At 37.5% G+C, this 20,965-nt stretch overlaps 1 protein-coding gene across 5 annotated transcripts in view; it reads left to right on the top strand.

Annotated features, from left to right (window-relative positions):
• The window catches only part of POLI (DNA polymerase iota), a 28,752-nt gene extending 21,093 nt beyond the window's left edge, over positions 1-7,659 (top strand). For 3 of the 5 annotated variants that reach the window (XM_027068991.2, XM_027068990.2, XM_027068994.2), the window contains 2 exons: positions 4,181-4,386; positions 6,576-7,659. In XM_027068991.2, the coding sequence (XP_026924792.1) occupies positions 4,181-4,386; positions 6,576-7,391 (1,022 nt within the window). In that variant the 3' untranslated portion in view covers positions 7,392-7,659. Of the gene's footprint in view, positions 1-4,180; positions 4,387-5,355; positions 5,565-6,575 lie in introns of all 5 variants that reach the window. The other 2 variants (XR_008291469.1, XM_027068992.2) reach the window with 2 other exon arrangements.
• The last annotated feature ends 13,306 nt before the right edge of the window (positions 7,660-20,965 follow it).

Here is a 20,965-nt window from a genome sequence, read left to right on the forward strand (position 1 = left end):
GGCTCAGAGCCTGGAGCCTGTTTCCGATTCTGTGTCTCCCTCTCTCTCTGCCCCTCCCCCATTCATGCTCTGTCTCTCTCTGTCCCAAAAATAAATAAACGTTGGAAAAAAAAAAAAAAGATGGAAGCTTACATTATTTTATACAGCTTTATTTTCTAATAATTCAAGTTTAAAATTATACATTTCCTTTTAGTAGTGCTTTAGCTTCATTCCATAATTTTTGTTGTATTTCCTTTTCATTAAGGTCAAAATTACTTCTAATATCCTTGTGATTTCTTCTTTGACCCCAATCTTGTTTAGAAATTTGTTTAATTTCCAAGTATTTGATGGTTTCCCAAATTTCATTCTGTTGTTGATTTCTACTTTAATTTCATATTGATCAGAGAACATATTTTGAGTATTTTCAGTGTTCAGATTTATTGAGTCTAATTTTATTGCCTAGCATATGGTCTGTCCTGGAAAATGCACCATTTATGTTTGAAATGAAGAGTTGAGCAACACTATCAAACCATTCTCCGTAACTAAAATGTATGGAAAACTCTACCAACGCAGCATTTTTTAATGACAATTTGTCCGGATATATAATTCTTGACAGTTTTTCCTTCCATACTGTGAATATACTATTTTCTAGTCTTCTGGTTTCCGTTATTTATGGTGAGAAAAGAGTTTTCTATTAATAGTGTTATCAGTCTCCTTCCAATCAAGAGAGAAAAACCACACAAAAATTTGCATAGAGAAAGTTTCACAAAATTATTAAACTATGATGGGGAGTGACTCTAAAGGTATAAAGAGAACTCTTTTTTTGTTTGTTTTTTAATGTTTGTTTATTTATTGTAAGAAGGAGAGAGAGAGTGCACACATTGGGGAGGGGCAGAGAGAGAGGGAGGGAGAGAATCCCAAGCAGGCTCTGCACTGTCCTTTAAGAGGTACCCAAGGACTGAGGAAAAGTACTCAAGGAAGGACAAACTTGGAAAGGAGAGTCCCCCTACCCCTCAAGGAGAAGGTGTGGTTGCAGAACATTGGATGGTAGAGAAATCCTTTGAATTCCCTGGCCCAGAGCTGGTCCATAGTTACTGGGTGAGGAGAAAACCGTCCTCTGATCTGTGGATAGCTGGTGGGCACACAGAAGGAGTTGGGATGGTGGGAGCTTGCTTACTGGTGAGGCAGTGCATGAGTTGGCGTATGCAGTGTTCATGTTGGGAGGGCTTCTGTTACCAACCTTTTAGGATGCAGGCAAGCTGAGGCCAGTGGCTACTTGTGCTGAAGAAATCTGTATTCTGCTAGTGCAAAGGTGGAAGGGATAGTGCCTGCATAGGAAGAGCTGGAGGAAGCAACCACCTAAGTCAAGGCAGTTAGGTGAGTGTGCAGAATGAGTTGGGGCACTTCCTGGTAGGTATGGTGTTTGAGTTGGTAGTGCCATGGTACATAGTCACTAAGCTCAGACTTGGGCTCGAGGTTGCTTAGGGACTGGGCATTCCACATGTGTGTGATATGGCAAGCACTATTAGATGTGCCCACATGTACTACCAACAAACCATGTAATGAATGGAAGCAAGAAAAATTAAATGGCAATACATCCAGGAAGAGAAGCTGCCTTTCTCCTTTAGTGGTCTTCTGGTGTTCTCTAATGACAAAACTTAGTATCATATTCAATGTAGAAAATTTTAAAGAGTCTAAGCATTATCAGAGCAGGTACTGAAGGGTGAATTTGGAGCTGAGTTGTACTGTACTATAACAACAATTGTATTGTTATTCTCCTTCATGTGATGGGTCATTTGTCTCTTTGTTTTTCAGCAGTTTGACCATGATGTGTCTAAAAGTATGGAATCTTTGTGTTTTTCTTACTTGGGATTTATTGAGCTTCTTGATTCTGTAGATTAATTTTTTAATGAAATTTGTAGAATTTTAGGCTCTTATTTCTTCAAAAACTCTTTCTTGCCCTTTTTTCCCTCTCATCTCCTCTGCGATTCTCATTGTGAATATGTTGATATGCTTGATAGTGTCCTACAGATATGTGCAATTCTGTTTATTTTTTCTTCAGTCTTTTTTCTCTCCTTTTTCAGATTGGATTTCTTTTTTTTTTTTTTAAGATTTTTATTTTTTGAAGTAATTTCTATATCCAATGTGGGGCTCAAACTTAGAACCCTAAAGTCAAGAGTCTCATGCTCTACTGAGGCAGCCAGGCACCCCAAGATTGGATAATTTCTATTGAGTTGCCTTCAAGTTCTCTTGATTCAGCTATCCAAACCACTGTTGCCCATCTAGTGATTTTATTTGTTTTGATTACTGTAATTTTAACTCTAGATTTGCTATTCGCTTTGTTTATTTGTGTGTTTGATTCTGTTTCCTTATGAGATTCTCCTTTCTTGGTAGTCTATCATATTTTACTTTAATTCCTTAAAATAGATTTCTTTAATTCTTTGAACATGTCCATGGTAGCAGCTTTGAAGTCTGCTAAATCCAACTCAAAGTCAATTTCTATCGACTGCTTTTTCCTCCTGACTAGATCACACTCCTGTTTCTTTATGTATTGTAATATTTTGTTTGAAAAATGGACATTTCAGATAATGGGTTTTAGCAACTCTAGATTTGGATGTTTTTTCCTGTGGGCTCCCTGCCCCCCCCCCCCGCCTTTTTCTTTTCTAACTTGTCTGAACTTAAGCCACAGAATCTACCTCCCCTGTGATTTGTAGCCTCTGATTTCTCTGCTTAGCTTTCTTTTTCTTTTTTAATTTAAATAAAAAAAATTTATTTTGGCTTCTAGGCTACCCCTGTGTCTACATAGTTTAGTAGTTAGCCAATGACTGGTCAAAGCTTTTGCCTGAATGCTAGAGCCTGAAAGGCTTCTACCTTCTGTCAGTAGATAAGTTCATGGGTTGGAGAGCACTTTACAAAATTAAGCCATTTTCAGGGTGCCGGGGTTGCTCAGTTGTTTGAACATCTGACTTGATTTCAGCGTAGGTCATGATCCCAGGGTCATAGGATGGAGCTGTGCGCTGAGCATGGAACCTGTTTGGGATTCTCTCTCTTTCTCTCTCTCTCTCTCTCTCTCTCCCTCCCCCCTCCCTCCCCCTCCCGCTGCCCCTCTCCCCAGCTTATGCCCTCTCTCTTTCTCCCTCTAAAAAAAAAAGAAAAAAAAGTGAGGCCATTTTCAGCTCTGCCTTAGGGGCTTTTATTTTCTGTAGCCCACTTGCATCTTCCGTGTATGTTGGTTGCCATTCTGTTCAGTCCCGTGTGGAGAGCTTGGGCCTTCTCTGGCCTCCCCTTCATGTGCATGCAGTGTCCCAGTCGGCTGGGTTGGGAGGAGAGCTTATCCAGTCCCTCTATGGCTGTCTCATTTCCAGATCTCCTGGGTAAATTTATGGCTGGTCCACTGATGGTTTTGCTCATTCCAGTCACAACTACAACCTCAGGCTAGAGTGCTATGCAGTTTCCCCATTTGTTTCCTACCAGGTTTATTCACTTCACTGGGCTTCTGCCTCTGCCTCAAATCAAGTCTGTCCTTTCTGGCAACAGAGCTGCTGGCTTTCACAGCCAGCCTCACCTGGCAGGATTGCTGTGTGAAGATATGAACAATCCCAGCCAGTAAGGCTGTGGTCTCGTACTTTCTTATCTAAGTTCTCAGTTCATTTGCCTTTCATTCACTTCCAGACCCTCAAAATAGCTGTTTTGGGCAGTTTTGTTCAGTTTTGTTTTTCCAGTTTTTTTAATTAGAGAAAAAGCATGGTGGGGGCGGGCGGAGAGAGAGAGAGACAGAGACAGAGACAGAGAGAGAATCCAAAGTAGGCTCTACATTGTCAACCTAGAGCCCGATGCTGGGCTTGAATTCACGAACCTTGAGATCACTACCAGATCCGAAGTCGGACACTCAACTGACTCAGCCACCCAGCCACCCAATTTTGTTAAGTTTTATTACGGTTTTATGGGGAGATTTTCTTACCTCATGACACTTCCATAACCAGAAGTCCTGTATTTCAAATCTTTTGAAAACTTTAACTCATTCGCCATTTTGTCTTAGTGTTTAGGTTGGCTCAGTTTAGTATATAATGTCAAGGTGTTTTCAATGATATCTATTTAAGATTTTAACTTTTTAATCGAAGCAGTATACATTAGATTTAGCTTTTAATATTGATTATGATACAGTGTGCTTAGATATTGTCTTGTCAAACATTTTATTTAGGAAATTATGATGTGATGACTCCAATGGTTGATATACTTATGAAACTTTTTCGAAATATGGTGAATGTGAAGATGCCATTTCATCTTACCCTTTTAAGTGTGTGCCTCTGCAACCTTAAAGCATTAACTACTGCTAAGAAAGGGACTATTGATTATTATTTAACACCATCATTATCGACAACTTCCCACTCTGGCAAGCGCAGTTTTGTGAGTACACTGTTTGATTTGTGTGGTTAAGTTACAAATCTAAGTTTGTGTTCCATGGATACAATTTAGAAATTCCTCCAGATAATATTGTTCAAATGACTTACTCGTATATTGTACCCATTACATAAGCATCACTGGATAAAAGAGAAAACCACTATGGAGGTTCCTTGTTTTGGGAGTGTTAACTTCCAAAAGTTTGGAGCAACCTTTCTCCAAAAACTGCACTACAGATAGCCATAAGGAACTAATAGCAACAGTCTGTCATCATGAAAGACTTAACAGAAAATCGCAAGATTCTACTGATGAGAAAATTACCTTTCCTTTTGACATTGATCTTGAAATTTTCTATGAACTACCAGAAGAGGTACAAAAAGAGGAATATGATGATTAGCTAATATGTGAAAATATTTCCAGATATTGACAATAAAGAAAAATTATACATAAGCTACCAGTGTCCCCTCAATGTTTTGTTAAAGTATTTACATTTTCTTAGTTTTAAAATTATATTAAATTTTGACAGCAAGATTGATATAATACAACTACTGATTCTACAGTTGTAGAAATTAAAAGCGTGGCAGTAGAGAAGCAGAGGCCAGTCATATTTTCAGGTGACTAAAAACAAAAGCCTATATATACGGCCATTTAGCACACCTCTAGTTACTAAATATGGGATGTTTTAGAAAATAATCATATTTTACTAAATTGTTCTTGCCAATAGTTAACTGTTAATTTAAAATGATTTTATTATTTTCTTTGTTTTAATGTTTAATTAGTATAATTTCAGTAATATTTTCATTTACATTTAAGTTTAAAATGAGAACAGAATACTGTTACAGAAATAATGAATTAGTACCCTCTTCAAATTACTTTTTTCCTGTGGCCCTTTTATTCCCTTTATTAACTGAAATTTAAGGAGGTATTTATTTTTTGCTTCTTTAAAAAAATTTGTTTTTAATGTTTATTTTCCAGAGACAGAGTGTGAGTGGGGGAGGGGCAGAGAGAGAGACAAAGCACAGAATCTGAAGAGGCTCCAGGCTCTGAGCTGTTGGCACAGGGCCCGACGTGGGGCTCGAACTCACAAGCCGTGAGATCGTGACCTGAGCTGAAGTTGGATGCTTAACCGACTGAGCCACCCAGGCGCCCCTGTTTTTTACTTCTTAATCTGTACAATCAGAATTGTAAGACTTTATAGTGGTTTTAGGTAAATATAAGTGGAATACAGTAAATTTAGTGTGCCAGATCTCTTCCTTTACTTTTTTGAAGTTATGGTTGTATTGATGTTTCCTGAGTTATATTTGACTGTGAATACATTTTCATGGTGCTCAAAACTGGAGGGAAAATTTAAGTGAAAAACTTTACATAGAAAAATTATGCAAATTAGGGGCACCCGGGTGACTCATTGGTTATCCAACTTTGGCTCAGGTCATGATCTTGCCATTCGTGGGTTCTAGCCCTGCATTGGGCTCTGTGTTGACAGCTCAGAACCTGAAACCTGCTTTGGATTCTGTGTGTCCTTCTCTCTGCCCCTCCCCTGCTTGCACTGTCTCTCTCTCTCAAAAATAAATATTAAAAAAAAAAAAAACTTAAAAATTTAAAGACAAATTATGCAAATTAGAGCTGAAGGTGTTTTTTGAATTTTTATGTAAATGTAAACAGTGTTAACATTTTAATACTGACATTGGATTTTTATCATAGAAAATTTTTTTTTTCTTTCTGTTAAACGTTACACTTCAGAATAGGGATTGTATGAAAACCAGTCCTTGATTCATTGATTCTTTCTTTCTTTCTTTCTTTCTTTCTTTCTTTCTTTCTTTCATTTATTTATGAATGATACCCTTAGGTGAATCATTTATTTTCTAGGCCATCATTCCTTTATCCACAGAATTGGAAATGTGAAAACACGATTGTTAAGATCCTTTCCAAGTTTCCAAACACATACCTATCTTCTGGCTCAATGCTATCTAGGAAGGAAACCTCTCCCTAGAATAGTGAATAAAAATGCACACAATAGTGTGACTAATTATGGTGGATTTATCATCTCTAGTTCTTTGGAACTGGCCAAAAGAATTGAAATTATTGAGTAGGATAGAAACATGTTGGTCAGATAATGGCTATAGTCATGCTTCAGCAGTATGAATATTTAAAAGATACCAGATATCTTAAACTACTGTGTTATCCTTGTGTTCTAGAAAATGAAAGACACTCATGTGGAAGATTTTTCCAAAGACAAAGAAACAAGTTGGGATTTTCTACCATCTGGAAGAATTGAAAGTACAAGAACTGGGGAAGCTCCAGTAGATACTACACATTTTTCTAAAGAAAAAGACACTGATGAATTCCCACTCTGGTCACTTTCTGAAGGTATTGACCAAGAAGTCTTTAAGGAACTTCCAGTAGATATTCAAGAAGAAATCCTTTCTGGAAAATCTGGAGAAAAACTTGAAGGCAAAGAAAGTTTGAGTTGTCCATTACATGCTTCTAGAGGAGTATTATCTTTCTTTTCTACAAAACAAATGAAAGATAGTCCCTTAAATCCTAAAGATCATTTATCCAGTAGCAAACAGATGTCTTCTTCCTGTGAACCAGGAACATCAGGTTTAAGTAGCAGTAGTTGCTGTTCTCCGTCTAGCCAAAAGGATTATTCACATTATTTAGACAGTAGATTAAAAGATGAGCAAATGAGTCAAGGACCTAAAGAATCTCAAGGATTTCACTTTTCACATACAAACCCCGCTGTATCTATTTTCCATTCATTTCCAAATTTGCAGAGGGAGCAACTTTTCTCCACAAACCACACTACAGATAGCCATAAGGAACCACCAGCAACAGTCTCTCATCATGAAGGACTTCCAGAAAATAGAGAGCAAGATTCTGCTGGTGAGAAAATTACCTTTCCTTCTGACATTGATCCTGAAGTTTTCTATGAACTACCAGAAGAGGTACAAAAAGAGCTGTTGGCACACTGGAAGAGAACAGGATCAGATTTCCACATTGTACATAAATAAGCATGTTCAGAAAAAGGTCTAGAAAGCAAAGGAAAGGCCATTGTTCTCAGATCTAGCAGTTTATTAAGCTTCTCTAAATTAAACACTAATAGATATTCAATAATGTGGAAATCTAATATAAGATGTTCCAGATAAAAGCAAGTGTAGTAATGGGAAGTAAATTCTGGCACAAAACATAAAAATATTTATAACAGAAATAATGTAAAATGACCTTCTTATTTCTAAAGCTATTTTATATTGCTTTTCAATAAAAAGAGTATCATGGTTAGTACATTTCCCATAAATTAAGGGGTGGGGTGGGAGATATATGTACCTATATGTAAAAAATAGGCTAGCTAAATCATTGCTATAATATAGCAAAGAACATTTTTTTTTTCTGTGAAATAATGAAATGGCTCAAGAAATTTAGCCCATTAGGAAACTTCCAAATAAGAAATTCTGCTGCTATCTATTAAAAATTCAGTTATCTTTGGCTGAAGTACTATGTACTGTTTAATAAGTTGATTTTTTAAAAAAATACCAAAGCAATGTATATGCAGTTAATGCTTCTGAGTATGCTAGAACCTACTATATTGCCTAGCACATAGAAGGCACTCAAGAAATAATGAATGGTGTGGCAGGGGCCAGGTGGGAAGTTGGGCAGGGGAGTGTACATGTTGCAGAGAACTAGAAGGAACTCTCCATCCAGGTACATTAAGGGGAGGGTGGACCCCAAAAAGGCAGTATAATAGGTTTTTTAGAATGCTAAGTAATGGAAGAATTCATTTCCTTCTGGCTAGTCTTTCAAAAAAAAAATTTTTTTTTTAGTGTTTATTTTTGAGACAGAGAGAGATAGCATGAGCAGGGGAGGGGCAGAGAGAGAGGGAGACAGAATCTGAGTCAGGCCCCAGTCTCTGAGCTGTCAGCACAGAGCCCAATGTGGGGCTTGAGCTCAAGAACCGCAAGATCATGACCTGAGCAAAGTCGGACGCTTAACCAACCGACTGAGCCACCCACGCGCCCCTACTTCTGGCTAGTCTTTAGAGTTTTTCAGTAATGATTAGATGTTTTTGCATCTTCTTTTTGGAGATGAGACTATGGATGTCATACCTACAGCAGATATATGCAGTCACTAAATTGATAGGTGTTAGTTTTTCCCATTCATTGCTTTCTCCTTTTGTCTGCAAGATTAAAAATTGGGTATATAAGATTGTGGACATCCTGTAATTTGCAAGACATAAGGAAGTTTCTAGAACACACCAAAGTATACCTCAGCACTGATTTAGAAGAGGCCTATTCTCAAGTTTATAACCTTTGCAGATATAATCTAAAGACAAAAATAAAGTACACAAATGTGAATAAAGAGTAGTGTAAAGGTGCTTTCTTCTAGGTAAGACATTTAATGTTAGTTTTAGATTCCTTGAAATTTGAAAATTTCCTTACCAAGGATTTTTAACAGGGAGTTTAGGGTTATCAAAAACAACTTGGAGCAAAAACATCAAAAGGTACTCATAAGCAAATATTTAGTACTCTGCATCAAGGACTCTGGGATTTTCTACATGTAGTATACAGGTAAGGTTGTTACATTGATAAAAAGAATATATATTTTTTTAGATAATCCATTTTTTAAAAGTTTCTGATAATCCTTGTATTAGTTCAGCCAGAAATTATTAGACAGCTAGAAAGGTTTAAAAGAAAAAAAGGCTAAGAAGAGTAAAACATTTTTGGCCAGTTTAAAAAGAACGTAAAGTAATAGTTAAAAGTACACCTCCTGAAGAGAGAGAATGCAGGGGGTAAATCACAGCGTTGCTACATATTCTGTGACCTTTAGGTGGTCTTTCAGCATCTTTGTGCCTCCAAGTTCTGAGTTTGTAGGTTATCTTTTATTTCCATGTCCTTTTAATCTTTTAGCTATTTTATATTCTTTTCTTAAACTGGCCAAAACTGTTTTAAGCCCCTTTGGTGTTCTCCAGATTTACTGTAATGTTTGGAGATGTGAATTTCCTTTATTAATCTCAGTATGTGCTGGCTTCCTGTGTCTTTGACATTAGTTCTATAAAATTTTTGGCCACTGACTGATTGGACAAATGATGGCCTCTCTTACTCCATCCTTCATGTTTGTTAAAATTTCATCTTGTTTGTGCTGCATTTTGGTTCATTTCCTCAACTTTGTCTCTTGTTCTTTAATTTGTTTTTCAGCATTGTCTGATCTACTGTTTAAAACACTAATGATGGGGGTGCCTGGATGGCTCAATTGGTTAAGCATCTGACTCTTGATTTCAGCTCAGGTCATGATCTCACAGTTCATTCCGCACTGGCAGTGTGGAGTCTGCTTGGGATTCTTTCTCTCTCCCTCTCTCTCTGCCCCTGCCCCACTCGCTCTTGCTTTTTCTCTAAAATAAATAAATAAACTTAAAAAAAAAAACACTAATGATGGCTTTAATTTTAGTAATTATATTTTTCATTTGATTCTTTTTCTCATCTTCCTATTTATTCATTATAGTCTCATATCAGTCCATTTCTAATTTTTAAAAACTCAAAAATACTTTATATTTTTAATCATTTCAGTATTTTAAGTCTTTTTAAGTCTCAGTTTTTGGATATTGTCATGTACCATTTTGGCCTGTTTCCTTGTGTGTGTGGCTGAGCTTAGTCTGTGGGAAGACAAAGGACCTAGATTGTGCTTGATTCCCTTCAGATTTGATTTGCATTTGCTTCCAGTGAGTCAGTATCAACCCATTCGGCACCACAGTAGCCCCTTCAAGGTCCTTCCTGAATGCGGTTGTCTTAGTTTGTCTTATTTTCATCTCCCTGGCCTTGCTACTGTCCCAAGGTTTTGTCTTCAGAGGTGGATGGCAGGCTGCTGTCAGCATTTGCTGTCAGGGTGAACCCCACCTTTCAAATTTGCTTTTTGCCTGATGCTTCCTGATCCTTTCCTGCTTTTGTTTCAGCTCATTGTTTTCCTCCCTGTGATTGTAGGGGATTGAGGCCGGGACATTCTCCTTATATAGTTCAATGAACAATGAGTTAAAAGGTGTGTTTTCTCCAGAATCTAGCGTTTTGTATTGGGAGAACTGAAAGTATCCGTCCCACCAATAGTGCCAAAGTGCAAATCTATTTGGATTTATTTTTTCCATATTGTTTTGTGCTTTCTGTTTTTCTCTTTTCTGTGCTATGCTTTTTTCCCCATTCTTTCATCTTTTTGGATTGCTTGAATTTTTTATTATGTATTTTCCCTTGACTGATTTGAAATGTAAACATTCTAAGTACTCTTGATTACTCTTCAGAATTTAACATGCTTAACATCCCCAAATGGTAAATACATGTACCCTCTTTCCAAAAATCACAAAGTTGTTAAAATATGTTAATTCTGGTCAGATTCCTTTAGTATTTTATAGAGTTAATGTTTAGGTTTGCACACATGATTATCTTTTTTTTTTTCCTGACCTTTTTTTCTTGCATATCAGAAATTCATTCCTGGGGCGCCTGGGTGGCTCAGTTCGTTGGGAGTCTGACTTTGGCTCACGTCATGATGTCACAGTTGATGGTTCAAGCCCCGCCTCGGGCTCTGTGCTGATAGCTCAGAGCCTGGAGCCTGCTTCAAGTTCTTTATCTCCCTCTCTCTCTGCCCTACCTCTGCTCGTGCTCTCTCTCTCTCTCTCTCTCTCAAAAATAAAAATGTCAAAAAAAAATTCCTTCAAAGTAGAATTCATTTTATAAAATTATGTCTTTAGAACTGTGGATTTCAAGTTGACTTCTTTGGGCTGTTTTAAGATGTTCACTTTTATGTTTGGAAGTCTGTAGTTGTTATTATATGTCTAGCTATAGATTTCTTTTTATCATGTTTAGGATTTAGGTGCTTTCTGAATCTCAATTTATATCTTCATCAAATCTAGATTAATTTCAATATTTAAAAATATTGTGAAATCTACATACGGAAAAGTACAGAAGTAAGTGGGTAATTTTTTTTTTTTTAATGTTTATTTTTGAGAGAGAGACAGAGACAGAGCACGAGTGAGGGAGGGGCCGAGAAAAAGGGAGACACAGAAACCGAAGCAGGCTCCAGGCACCGAGCTGTCAGCACAGAGTCCAATGTGGGGTTCGAACTCATGAACCGCGAGATTGTGACCTGAGCTGAAGTTGGACAACCAACCGACTGAGCCATCCAGGTGTCCCAGTTAGTGGGTAATTATAAGCAACAACTATGTAACTAGGTCAAGAAATAAAACGTATCAAGTGATCAGAAGTCCAGAGATTTTTTGTTGTTGGTTATGTAACTGAAATGAAGCAGTTTGCCGTAGGGGGTTCATCAAATTGAACACAACCCAAGGAAATGTTGAGAGCAAAGAACTTTTTATTGCTTGTTATAAGTGAGAAGACAGAGATAGCTCACAACTGTCTCACCATGCTGTTAGTACAGGAAGCTTTTATTCAGTGTAAGGGGTGGGAGCAAGGGAGATTGCACAGCCACTTTTGGTTCACTTGTGGATGCATATCATGTCAGGGGGCTAGTGCATACATCATATGTTCAAAAAATAGCAGAAAACTCTGCCCGTAGAAGGAGATCGTAGCATTGTAATGAGCTGAATGTAATTTCAGGACAACTCAGGAGAGCTTTTGTGCTGGTCCTCAGTTCCAATCCAGCTCAAACTAGCTCAGATGAGGAGCTATCAGGTGAGACACCTAGCAAGGGGCTATCAGGTAAAACACCTAGTCAAGCTTCTCCTTGGCTGGAACCTTTGGTTCTGCAAAACAAAACCCAGTAATCCAGGCTTTCGTCCCGTCCCTCCTGCCTTCTGCTGATGGCTTTCAGCCTCCTTCTTAGAGTGGCTTTCAGTTGCATCCTAGCTAACAGTTATTTTCTTTTTAAATTTAGATATAATTGACATATTCCAGATGTACAGTATAATTTTTCGATATTTCTATTACAAAATGATCACCACAGTAAGTGTAGCATCTGTCACCTATTCATAGTTACACTTTTTTTTTTTTTTTTTTGCCTTGTAATGAGAACTTTTAAGATCTAAGGAAGTCCAGAGTTTTTCTTGGGGTTTCATCATGTAGGGAGGGTTTGGTAAATCATTGACTCTGTGGTTAAACTCCATCTCCAGTTCACCAGGCTTCTACCTTCCCTGCATGTCAGGATGGTGCAAAGTCTCACCATTCTAATCATGTGGTTGGTATTTCTGTTGTGGGCTACTGCCATCCTAAGTCTTCCTGTTGGCATAAGCTGTCTAGGGCCCCCCATGAGCCACCTCATTAGCATGCACCATGATGAATAAGAGACACATTGTTTGGGATATTCTAAGATGTTTAGGAGCTCCATGCTGAGAACCCTGGACAACGACCAGATAAATTCTATTGCAGACTATTTTGAAATAAGTTTTGAGATGTTTTATGGCTCCAAATGTGTCCTATCTTAGTAAATGTTCTGTGTGTACTTGAAAGGAATATGTATTTTGCTGCTGGATGGAATGTTGTATAAGTGTCAATTAAGTTTAGTTAGTGTTCAAGTCTTCTGGATCCTTACTGATTTTTTTTTTTTTTTTTTTTTTTTTGTATAGAGACAAGAGTATTCAAATCTCCAACAATAAGTATAGATGTATCTTTTTCTCCTTGCTGTAGTATATCAATTTTTGCTTCATGTTATTTGAAGACACATTCAGGGCTATTAAGTTCTGATGAATTGGGCCCTTTATTATTCTGAAATGACCTTTATCTCTGATAAATTCTTTGCTCTGAAAACCAGTTTCCTGATAAGAGCCACTATAGTTTTTAAAAAAATTGTTAGACTAGTGTCTTTTCTTATCCTTTTAACCTATTTGTATGTTTATGTAAAAAATGAGGTTTTGGGGGTTACACAACAGATAGTTGGGTCTTTTTCATTCAGTCTGATATCTTTGCCTTTTAATTGAGGTTTTTAACTTTATATTAACATGACGACTGATGTGATTTTGTGTAAATCTACCAGTCTGCTATTTATTTTCTACTTTTCCCCATGTGTTCTTTGTTCCCTTTTCTTTCTCTTCAGACTTTTACTGGGATTGAGTATTTTTTTTTTATCATTCTGTCTTTTATCTTCCTTACTGGCATATTAACTATATAACTCTTTGCTCTCTTAGTAGTTGCATTAGGGTTGATACTATATATCTCTAACTACTACTTTATGTTTAGGGGCCTTACACCAATATACTTCCGTTTGTCCCCAACTGGCCCTTGTGCTATTGTTACTGTACACTTGACTTCTCCATACCTTGTAACTCCATAACATATTTTTATTATTTTTATTTTTGCTTTATACAGTCAAGGGGGAAAAGGCTATTAAATATACCCACATTTCTGGTACTCTTCGTTTATTTGTGTAGATCCGTATTTCCATCTGGTATCTTTTATTTCTGCCTGATAGACTTTAACATATTTTTGTAGTACAAGTCTGCTGGGCATGGATTCTTTCAGCATTCTTATGGCTTATGTCAAGTTGTTTTTATGTTACCTTCATATTTTTGAAGATAGTTTTGCTAAGTATAGAATTCTAATTTGACAGGCTTTTTTCTCCTCTTCTTTAAAGATGTTTTGTTCATGTCTTTTGATTTGGTATTATTTCCAAAATGAAGTCTGCTATTTTCATTGGTTCTTCTCTAAATAATATGTGGTTTTTTGGGGAGAGGAGGAGTAAGGGTCTGGTTGACTTTAAAGTTTTCTCTTTATAACTGTTTTTTTTTTAATTTTTTTTTTTAACATTTATTTATTTTTGAGACAGAGGGAGACAGAGCATGAACAGGGGAGGGGCAGAGAGAGAGGGAGACACAGAATCCGAAACAGGCTGCAGGCTCTGAGCTGTCAGCACAGAGCCCGACATGGGGCTTGAACTCACGGACCGTGAGATCATGACCTGAGCTGAAGTTGGATGCTTAACCGACCAAGCCACCCAGGCGCCCCTATAACTGGTTTTAAGAAATTTTATTATGATTTTCTTTGGTACAGTTTTATTCATGTTTGTTGTAGTTGGTATTTGTCAAGCTTCTGGAATCTGTTAATTTATAGTGTTTTATCAAATTTGGAAAAATTTCAGCCAGTGTTTCTTCAAATATTTTTATGTCCCCCACTTCTTCTTTGGGGACTTGAATAAGACATTTTCAGGGTGCTTCAAGTTGTCCCATAACTCACTGGTATTCAGTTCATTTTTTTTTTCAGCCTTTTTTTTCTGTCTCTCTGTTAACTCTTGAATAATTTTTATTGCTCTGTCTTAAAGTTCATGAATTATTTCTTCCATAATAATTAATCTGCTGTTATTTCTATTCAATCCAATTTTCATGTCAGATATTTTACTTCTTTGGATATCTGATTTGGGTTGTTTAAAAAAAATTTTTTTTTAATGTTTACTCATTTTTGAGAGGCAGAGAGAGACAGAGTGTGAGTGGGGGAGGGGGAGGGAGAGAGGGAGACACAAAATCTGAAGGAGGCTCCAGGCTGTGAGCTGTCAGCACAGAGCCCGAAACAGGACTCAGACTCACAGAGTGTGAGATCATAACCTGAGCTGAAGTTAGATGCTTAACTGATTGCCACTCAGGTGCCCTGATTTTGTTTTTTTTTTTTTTTTATATCTTCCATGTCTCTACTTAATGTACTCAATTTCTAAAATTTGTGTAGATATTTAAGCAACAAGGTTTAATATAGTAAATTAGATGCTTATAGAACCATTGAGTTGCTGAAGTAAGTAGTGGGTTCTGGGGTTGGCCTCCAGAAACACATCTGAGAACTAGGCAGAACCAGTCTGCCAGATGAGTTGTCATTTGAAGCCATTGATGGAACTATGAATTCAAGGAGCTGGAATTAATGTGCTGTCACCACTGCCAGGGCTTGACATCTAGAAGGCTGGAGAATAGTTACCTGCAAGTGTGTCCCAGTAACCAGGGACAGGAAATCCAGAAGATACTGCTGCCTCTGTCATTGATGTACCCACCGTTTGGCACAAAAGAATCTAGCAGGTGGGTCCTTGCTGGCCAGCAGAAACAAGCAAACAAACAAACCAAACAAATAGGAAAAATGGCCTCTGCCTCACTCAACTCCCAGAAGACTTCATCCAGTGGGTGTAACCTAACACATATCCAGAAGGCAGGTGCAATCAACCCTGGGGATGCATGATTTATTTTTTATTTTTTTTAGCTTTACATCCTCTTTAGTTAGAAGCAAGGTAGAATGGAGGTGAACAAGCCAATACACAGAATCTGTCTAGTGTGTGTGTGTGTGTGTGTAATTGAATTTTTAAATTAGAAAAAATCTTTTTAATATTTATTTATTTTAGACAGAGCATGAGTGGGGGAGGGGCAGAGAGAGAGGGAGACACAGAATCTGAAGCAGGCTCCAGGCTCTGAGCTGTCAGCACAGAGCCCGATGCAGGACTTGAACTCACAGACCGCAAGATATGACCTGAGCCGAAGTTGGACACTCAACCAACTGAGCCACCCAGGTGCCCCTATAATTAAATTTTTAAAAAGTGGGTTACAACAGTGTTTGTCTCACAGTGACAGTTTTTTTTTATATTGTATTACAGACTTGTACTGTGATAAAATTCAGCCTTCGGTTGATTTATCTGAACTAGATTTATGTGGATGCAGATCTATTCAGGTAGAAAAACTTGAGAAGTCGATAGAATACTTAATCTTCAGATTTAGCCGGATTATAATATTCTAGTTCAGTGTCATCAACTTTTTTGATGTATCAACCTAGCAATGAAAAGAATGAGTAGTCATACATTCCCAGTATCCGTATATTTAACTAGGGATGCACCAAAGTTTAGCTTTAGCCTTGGTTTTCAGCCAAGTTCAGTTATTTGGTTTTGGGGCTGTTAAATAATCAACTACTTTAACATCATTTGTGGCTTTAGGGAAATTGTGCATGAAACCACTACATGATTATATAGGTTGCCATCATATCTAATCATTGTTAATGATTCTAGTCATAAAAATAAGGCATCAGATTTATTGTTAGCATTCGAGTATTCGATTTCAAGTAATAGTAGGCTTTCCAGATATAACCAAATAAAATCTCATGAACTTCCTCCTGTAATTCCATCAAAGTATAAATTTGTAATTGTTATTGCAAAGTAAATTGTTGCAGTAATTGATGAATATGAAAACTATTAATTGTATGTAGAAAACAGTTATTTTCAAATTATTGAATAGGGAAGGCGATTGATAGGAGGTGTGTGTGTGTGTGTACGTGTGTACCATATTTGTTAGCCAGAAAACATGAAATCTTGCCATTTGTGAGGACATGGACAGACCTACAGAGTATTATGCCAAGTGAAATAAGTCAGGTAAAGAAAGACTAATACCGTACGACTTCATTTATATATGGAATCTAAGAAACAAAACAAATAAACAGACTCCGAGAAAACAGAACAAACTGGCGGTTGCCAGAGGGGAGGAAGTTGGGGAATGCGTGAAATAAGTGAAGGAGATAAACTTCCAGTTATAAAATAAGTCACAGAGAGGAAAAGTACAGCATAGGGAATATAGTCAATATTATTACAATGTTGGGGACAGATGGTGACTGCTTTTATTGTGAGCACTGAGTAATATGTAGAACAATCAAATCATTATATTCTACATCTGAAACTAATATAACGTGTGTCAACTGTACTTCAATAATACTTAAAAAAATTGAATTTATATGGATATTGAGAGAGTGCAATCACTAACTTTATGATGAACATCCCCTCTTTTTGAGTCAACAAAAAAATGTGTGGCTGTTTTGTGGCATTAATTTGGTAACAACTGCTACACAACTTGGTACTGAAGGTGGGAGCTGTACAACAAAATTGTAAATGATATGCTCTCGGCTCTGGGAAAGTAGCAAGTTGAGCAAACCGTTAGCTGAGGCTCGAATAATAGAAAACGACATTAAGCTGTTATGAAACATTAGCTAAAACGGCTGTTTGTGCTATCTTAGAAAACAGGAAATAGGGGCACCTGGGTGGCTCAGTCGGTTAAGCTTCTGACTCTTGGTTTTGGCTCAGGTCATGATCTCAGAGTTTCATGAATTAGAGCCCCATGTGGGGCTCTGCGCTGGCAGCGAGGAGCCTGCTTGGGATTCTCCCTCTCTCCCTCTCTCTGCCTCTACCCTGCTTGCTCTGTGTCCGTCTCTCTCAAAATAAATAAACTTAAAAAAAAGAAAAAAAAAATAAACCTGATGAACTTTGGCTTTGGGCACGGAAGTCTCCAGGCAAAATGTGGAAAGTGCCACCTGGTGGCTTATGGCTGCATAGTCTAAAGTGCTACTACACGAAAGAGGTGAACTTTAAAAAGAAAGAAGGAAAGGAGAAAGGAAGAAAAAAAGGGGAGAGAAAGAATAGAAAGAGAAAGGAAGGAAGGGAGAGAAAGAGAAGACAAAGAAAAAGACAAAAGGCGCTGGTTAGGTTGCAAGCAGAATTATATAATATATAAAGCCAGAGTTACTAAATTGGAAAATAAAACTGTTGTCTTATCTCCAGCCAGCTCAGCTAGTAAAGTCTTAAAGTAAGACATGAGCACACATCAAACATCAGATCAAGATTGTGACTATCAGATATATTTTTTATTCATATATATTTTTTAATTTTTTTATAATGGTTATTTTTAGTAATTTATTGTCAGGTAAGCTAACACACAATGTATACAGTGTAGTCTTGGCTTCGGAAGTAGATTCCCATGATTTATCACAACATCCAGTGTTCATCCCAACAAGTACCCTCCTCAATGCCCATCTCCATTCAAATGTTTTGATAATACAGTTCTGAGTTGAGTTTAAGGTGTAGATCTCAAGTGGAAAATAGCTTAAGGGTGTGGTCCCACAGAAACCTGATCCAAAAAAGTAGCAGTGAGAAAATCTAAAGTGTATATTGATACCAGTTATAGATGTGGCTTTGGGATGTGTAAGGGACCCTAACCAGACAAGAAAGCTCAAAAGTTTTAAAGTGTTACTAGCGGGGCGCCTGGCTGGCTCAGTCGGTTAAGCATCCAACTGCAGCTCAGGTCATGATCTCACAGTTTGTGAGTTCAAGCCCGCGTCAGGCTCTGTGCTGACAGCTCAGAGCCTGGAGCCTGCTTCAGATTCTGTGTCTCATTCTCTCTCTGCCCCTCTGCCACTCATGCTCAGTCTCTCTCTGTCTCTCAAAAATAAATAAATGTTAAAAAAATTAAAAAATAAAGTGTTACTAGCAAAAACACCAAATGCTTGGCCTAAATGATGATCACACTATGAAAACATCTCTTGGCCTTTGACTTTCTTTGTCATGAAGCAGCTTGAGAAAGTTACTCAGCAGCTAACAAGGATCACGTCTTCAGAAAGAATAAAGGAGACTGATGGGAAAAGAAGCACATAGAGTAACCAAAGGCTGTGGGGAACAATGAGTCAGGGAGCAGCTCCCAGAGACCAGTTAGAGATTGGGCTCCAGTCAGGGAACATTTCCGCATTGCCAGAACAGTAGGCCCAGTAGGGTATCGAAATGGTTGGGAACCAGAGACTTTATGCTTCCCTTTCTTCCCCCTTTCCAATGGAACTATTTATTGTGGTTATTCTGTTCCTTTTGAATTATGTGTGTGTGTATGTGTGTGTTGAGGCAGGGGGCAGGTTACTTATCTTTTTACTTCATAGATCTCTGGATCAAGAGGAGGTGCATCTGGATCTGACATGTGTCATGAAATCCTAGACTTGAGGGCTGATGCTGTGATTGTATGAGACTCCGGGGGTCCTGGAATGAGTGAGTGTATTTTGCATGTGGAAGGAATGTGAATATCACCACTGTGGACTGTCAAAAATCAGTTGCATTAATGGTCTCATTTCTCCACCTGTTGTATTTATGCTCCTTTACCATTTGACTCTACAGTTGGAATAAAAGGCAGGTTCTAGGGGCACCTGAGTGGCTCAGTTGGTTGAGCGTCTGACTTCAGCTCAGATCATGATCTCACAGTTAGTTCGAGTCTCGCATTGGACTTTGAGCTGACAGTGCAGAGCCTGCTTCAGATTTTGTCTCCCTCTCTCTCTGCCCCTCCCCGTGCAAAATAAACATTTTTTAAAAGGCAGGTTCTATTTCTTTGCTTATTGATTACAAGTTTGGCCATGTGACATACTTTGCTAATGGGATGTTAGACTTGAACAAACACGATGTTTCCATTTTCTTGGTTTGCCTTCATCATAAGAACATACCTGGTCTATCTAGGCTGCTGGAGAATGAGACAAAGCACGCTCGGTGTCTCCAATTGTCCATCCTTTCTCAGATGACCCACAGCCAATTGCTGGTCATGTCAGGGAGCCCAGCTGATCCCAGTCTAAATTACCCATTGAGTTAACAGATAAAGTCAGTTGTTATATGCCCCTGAGGTTTTTTGATTATTATATATCCTTATTGTGGCAATTGGTAGTCATACAATAGTTTATTATACTGGATGAATCATCTTTATCACAAAGTATATGAAGAAAGTATCAGTGAAAAAAGTGGTAGTGAAACTCATTTTCTTCTGACTCATTAAATCCTCAACAACCTTTAAATGGACGATAAAAAAAACCAATTTATTAAAATGATTATAGTAGATTGCCTCTCAAACCTGTACATTTTATTGTATCAAATATGTATAGTGTCTGCAGGTAGTCTAGTAACAATACTTTGCCCTGCATTCTGTCAAACTTTAAAGCATTGACTTCTAAATTCTTTAGGCAAAATTGTAATAAGTATTTTTGGATAAACTGCAGACTTATCCTATTATCATCATTTTATGATGATGATAATAGGACCTGGCTTTGATTTGGCCAAAAACTTATTATTTATTATTGAATAATTGACATATAATATTGTGTTAGCTTCAGCTGTAGAACAGTGATATGATATTTATATACATTATGAAACAGTCACCACGATAAGTCTAGTTATCATCTGTCACCATACAGTTGTTACAGTATCATTGACTACATTCCTTATACGGCAATTACATCTTCATGTCTTATTTATTTTATAATTGGGAGATTGTACCTGTTAATCCCCTTATTTTGCCCCCCCCCCCCACTCTGGCAACCATCAATTTGTTCTCTGAATCTATGTGTCTGTTTCTGTGTTGTTTGTTAATTCATTTGTTTTGTTTTTTAGATTCTACACATAAGTGAAATCACGTGGCATTTGTCTTTCTCTGACTTCTTTCACTTAGCACAATAGCCTCTAGGTCTATCCATGTTGCTGCAAAAGCAGGATTTCATGTTTTGTTTTGTTTAGTTTTTTCTTTCTTTTCTTTTTTTTTTTTTGGTTGAGTAATATTCCACTGAGTCATCCTCCATTGTGTGTGTATATATATGCCACATCTTCTTTATCCATTTGTCTATTGATGGACATTTAGGAGGCTTCCATACCTTGGCTATTATAAAAAATGCTGCAATTGAACATAGGGCTGCTCATGTCTTTTCAAATTAGTGGTTTCATTTTCTTTGGAAAAATATTTAGAAGTGGAATTGCTGGACTGAATGATAGTTTTAATTTTTTGAGGAAGAAACATACTATTTTCCACAGCGGCTGCACCAATTGGCATAAGGGTTCCCTTTTCTTCACATCCTCACCAACACTTGTT

The sequence above is a fragment of the Acinonyx jubatus genome, chromosome D3 (genome assembly GCF_027475565.1).
Source record: "Acinonyx jubatus isolate Ajub_Pintada_27869175 chromosome D3, VMU_Ajub_asm_v1.0, whole genome shotgun sequence".
NCBI lineage: Eukaryota > Metazoa > Chordata > Mammalia > Carnivora > Felidae > Acinonyx > Acinonyx jubatus.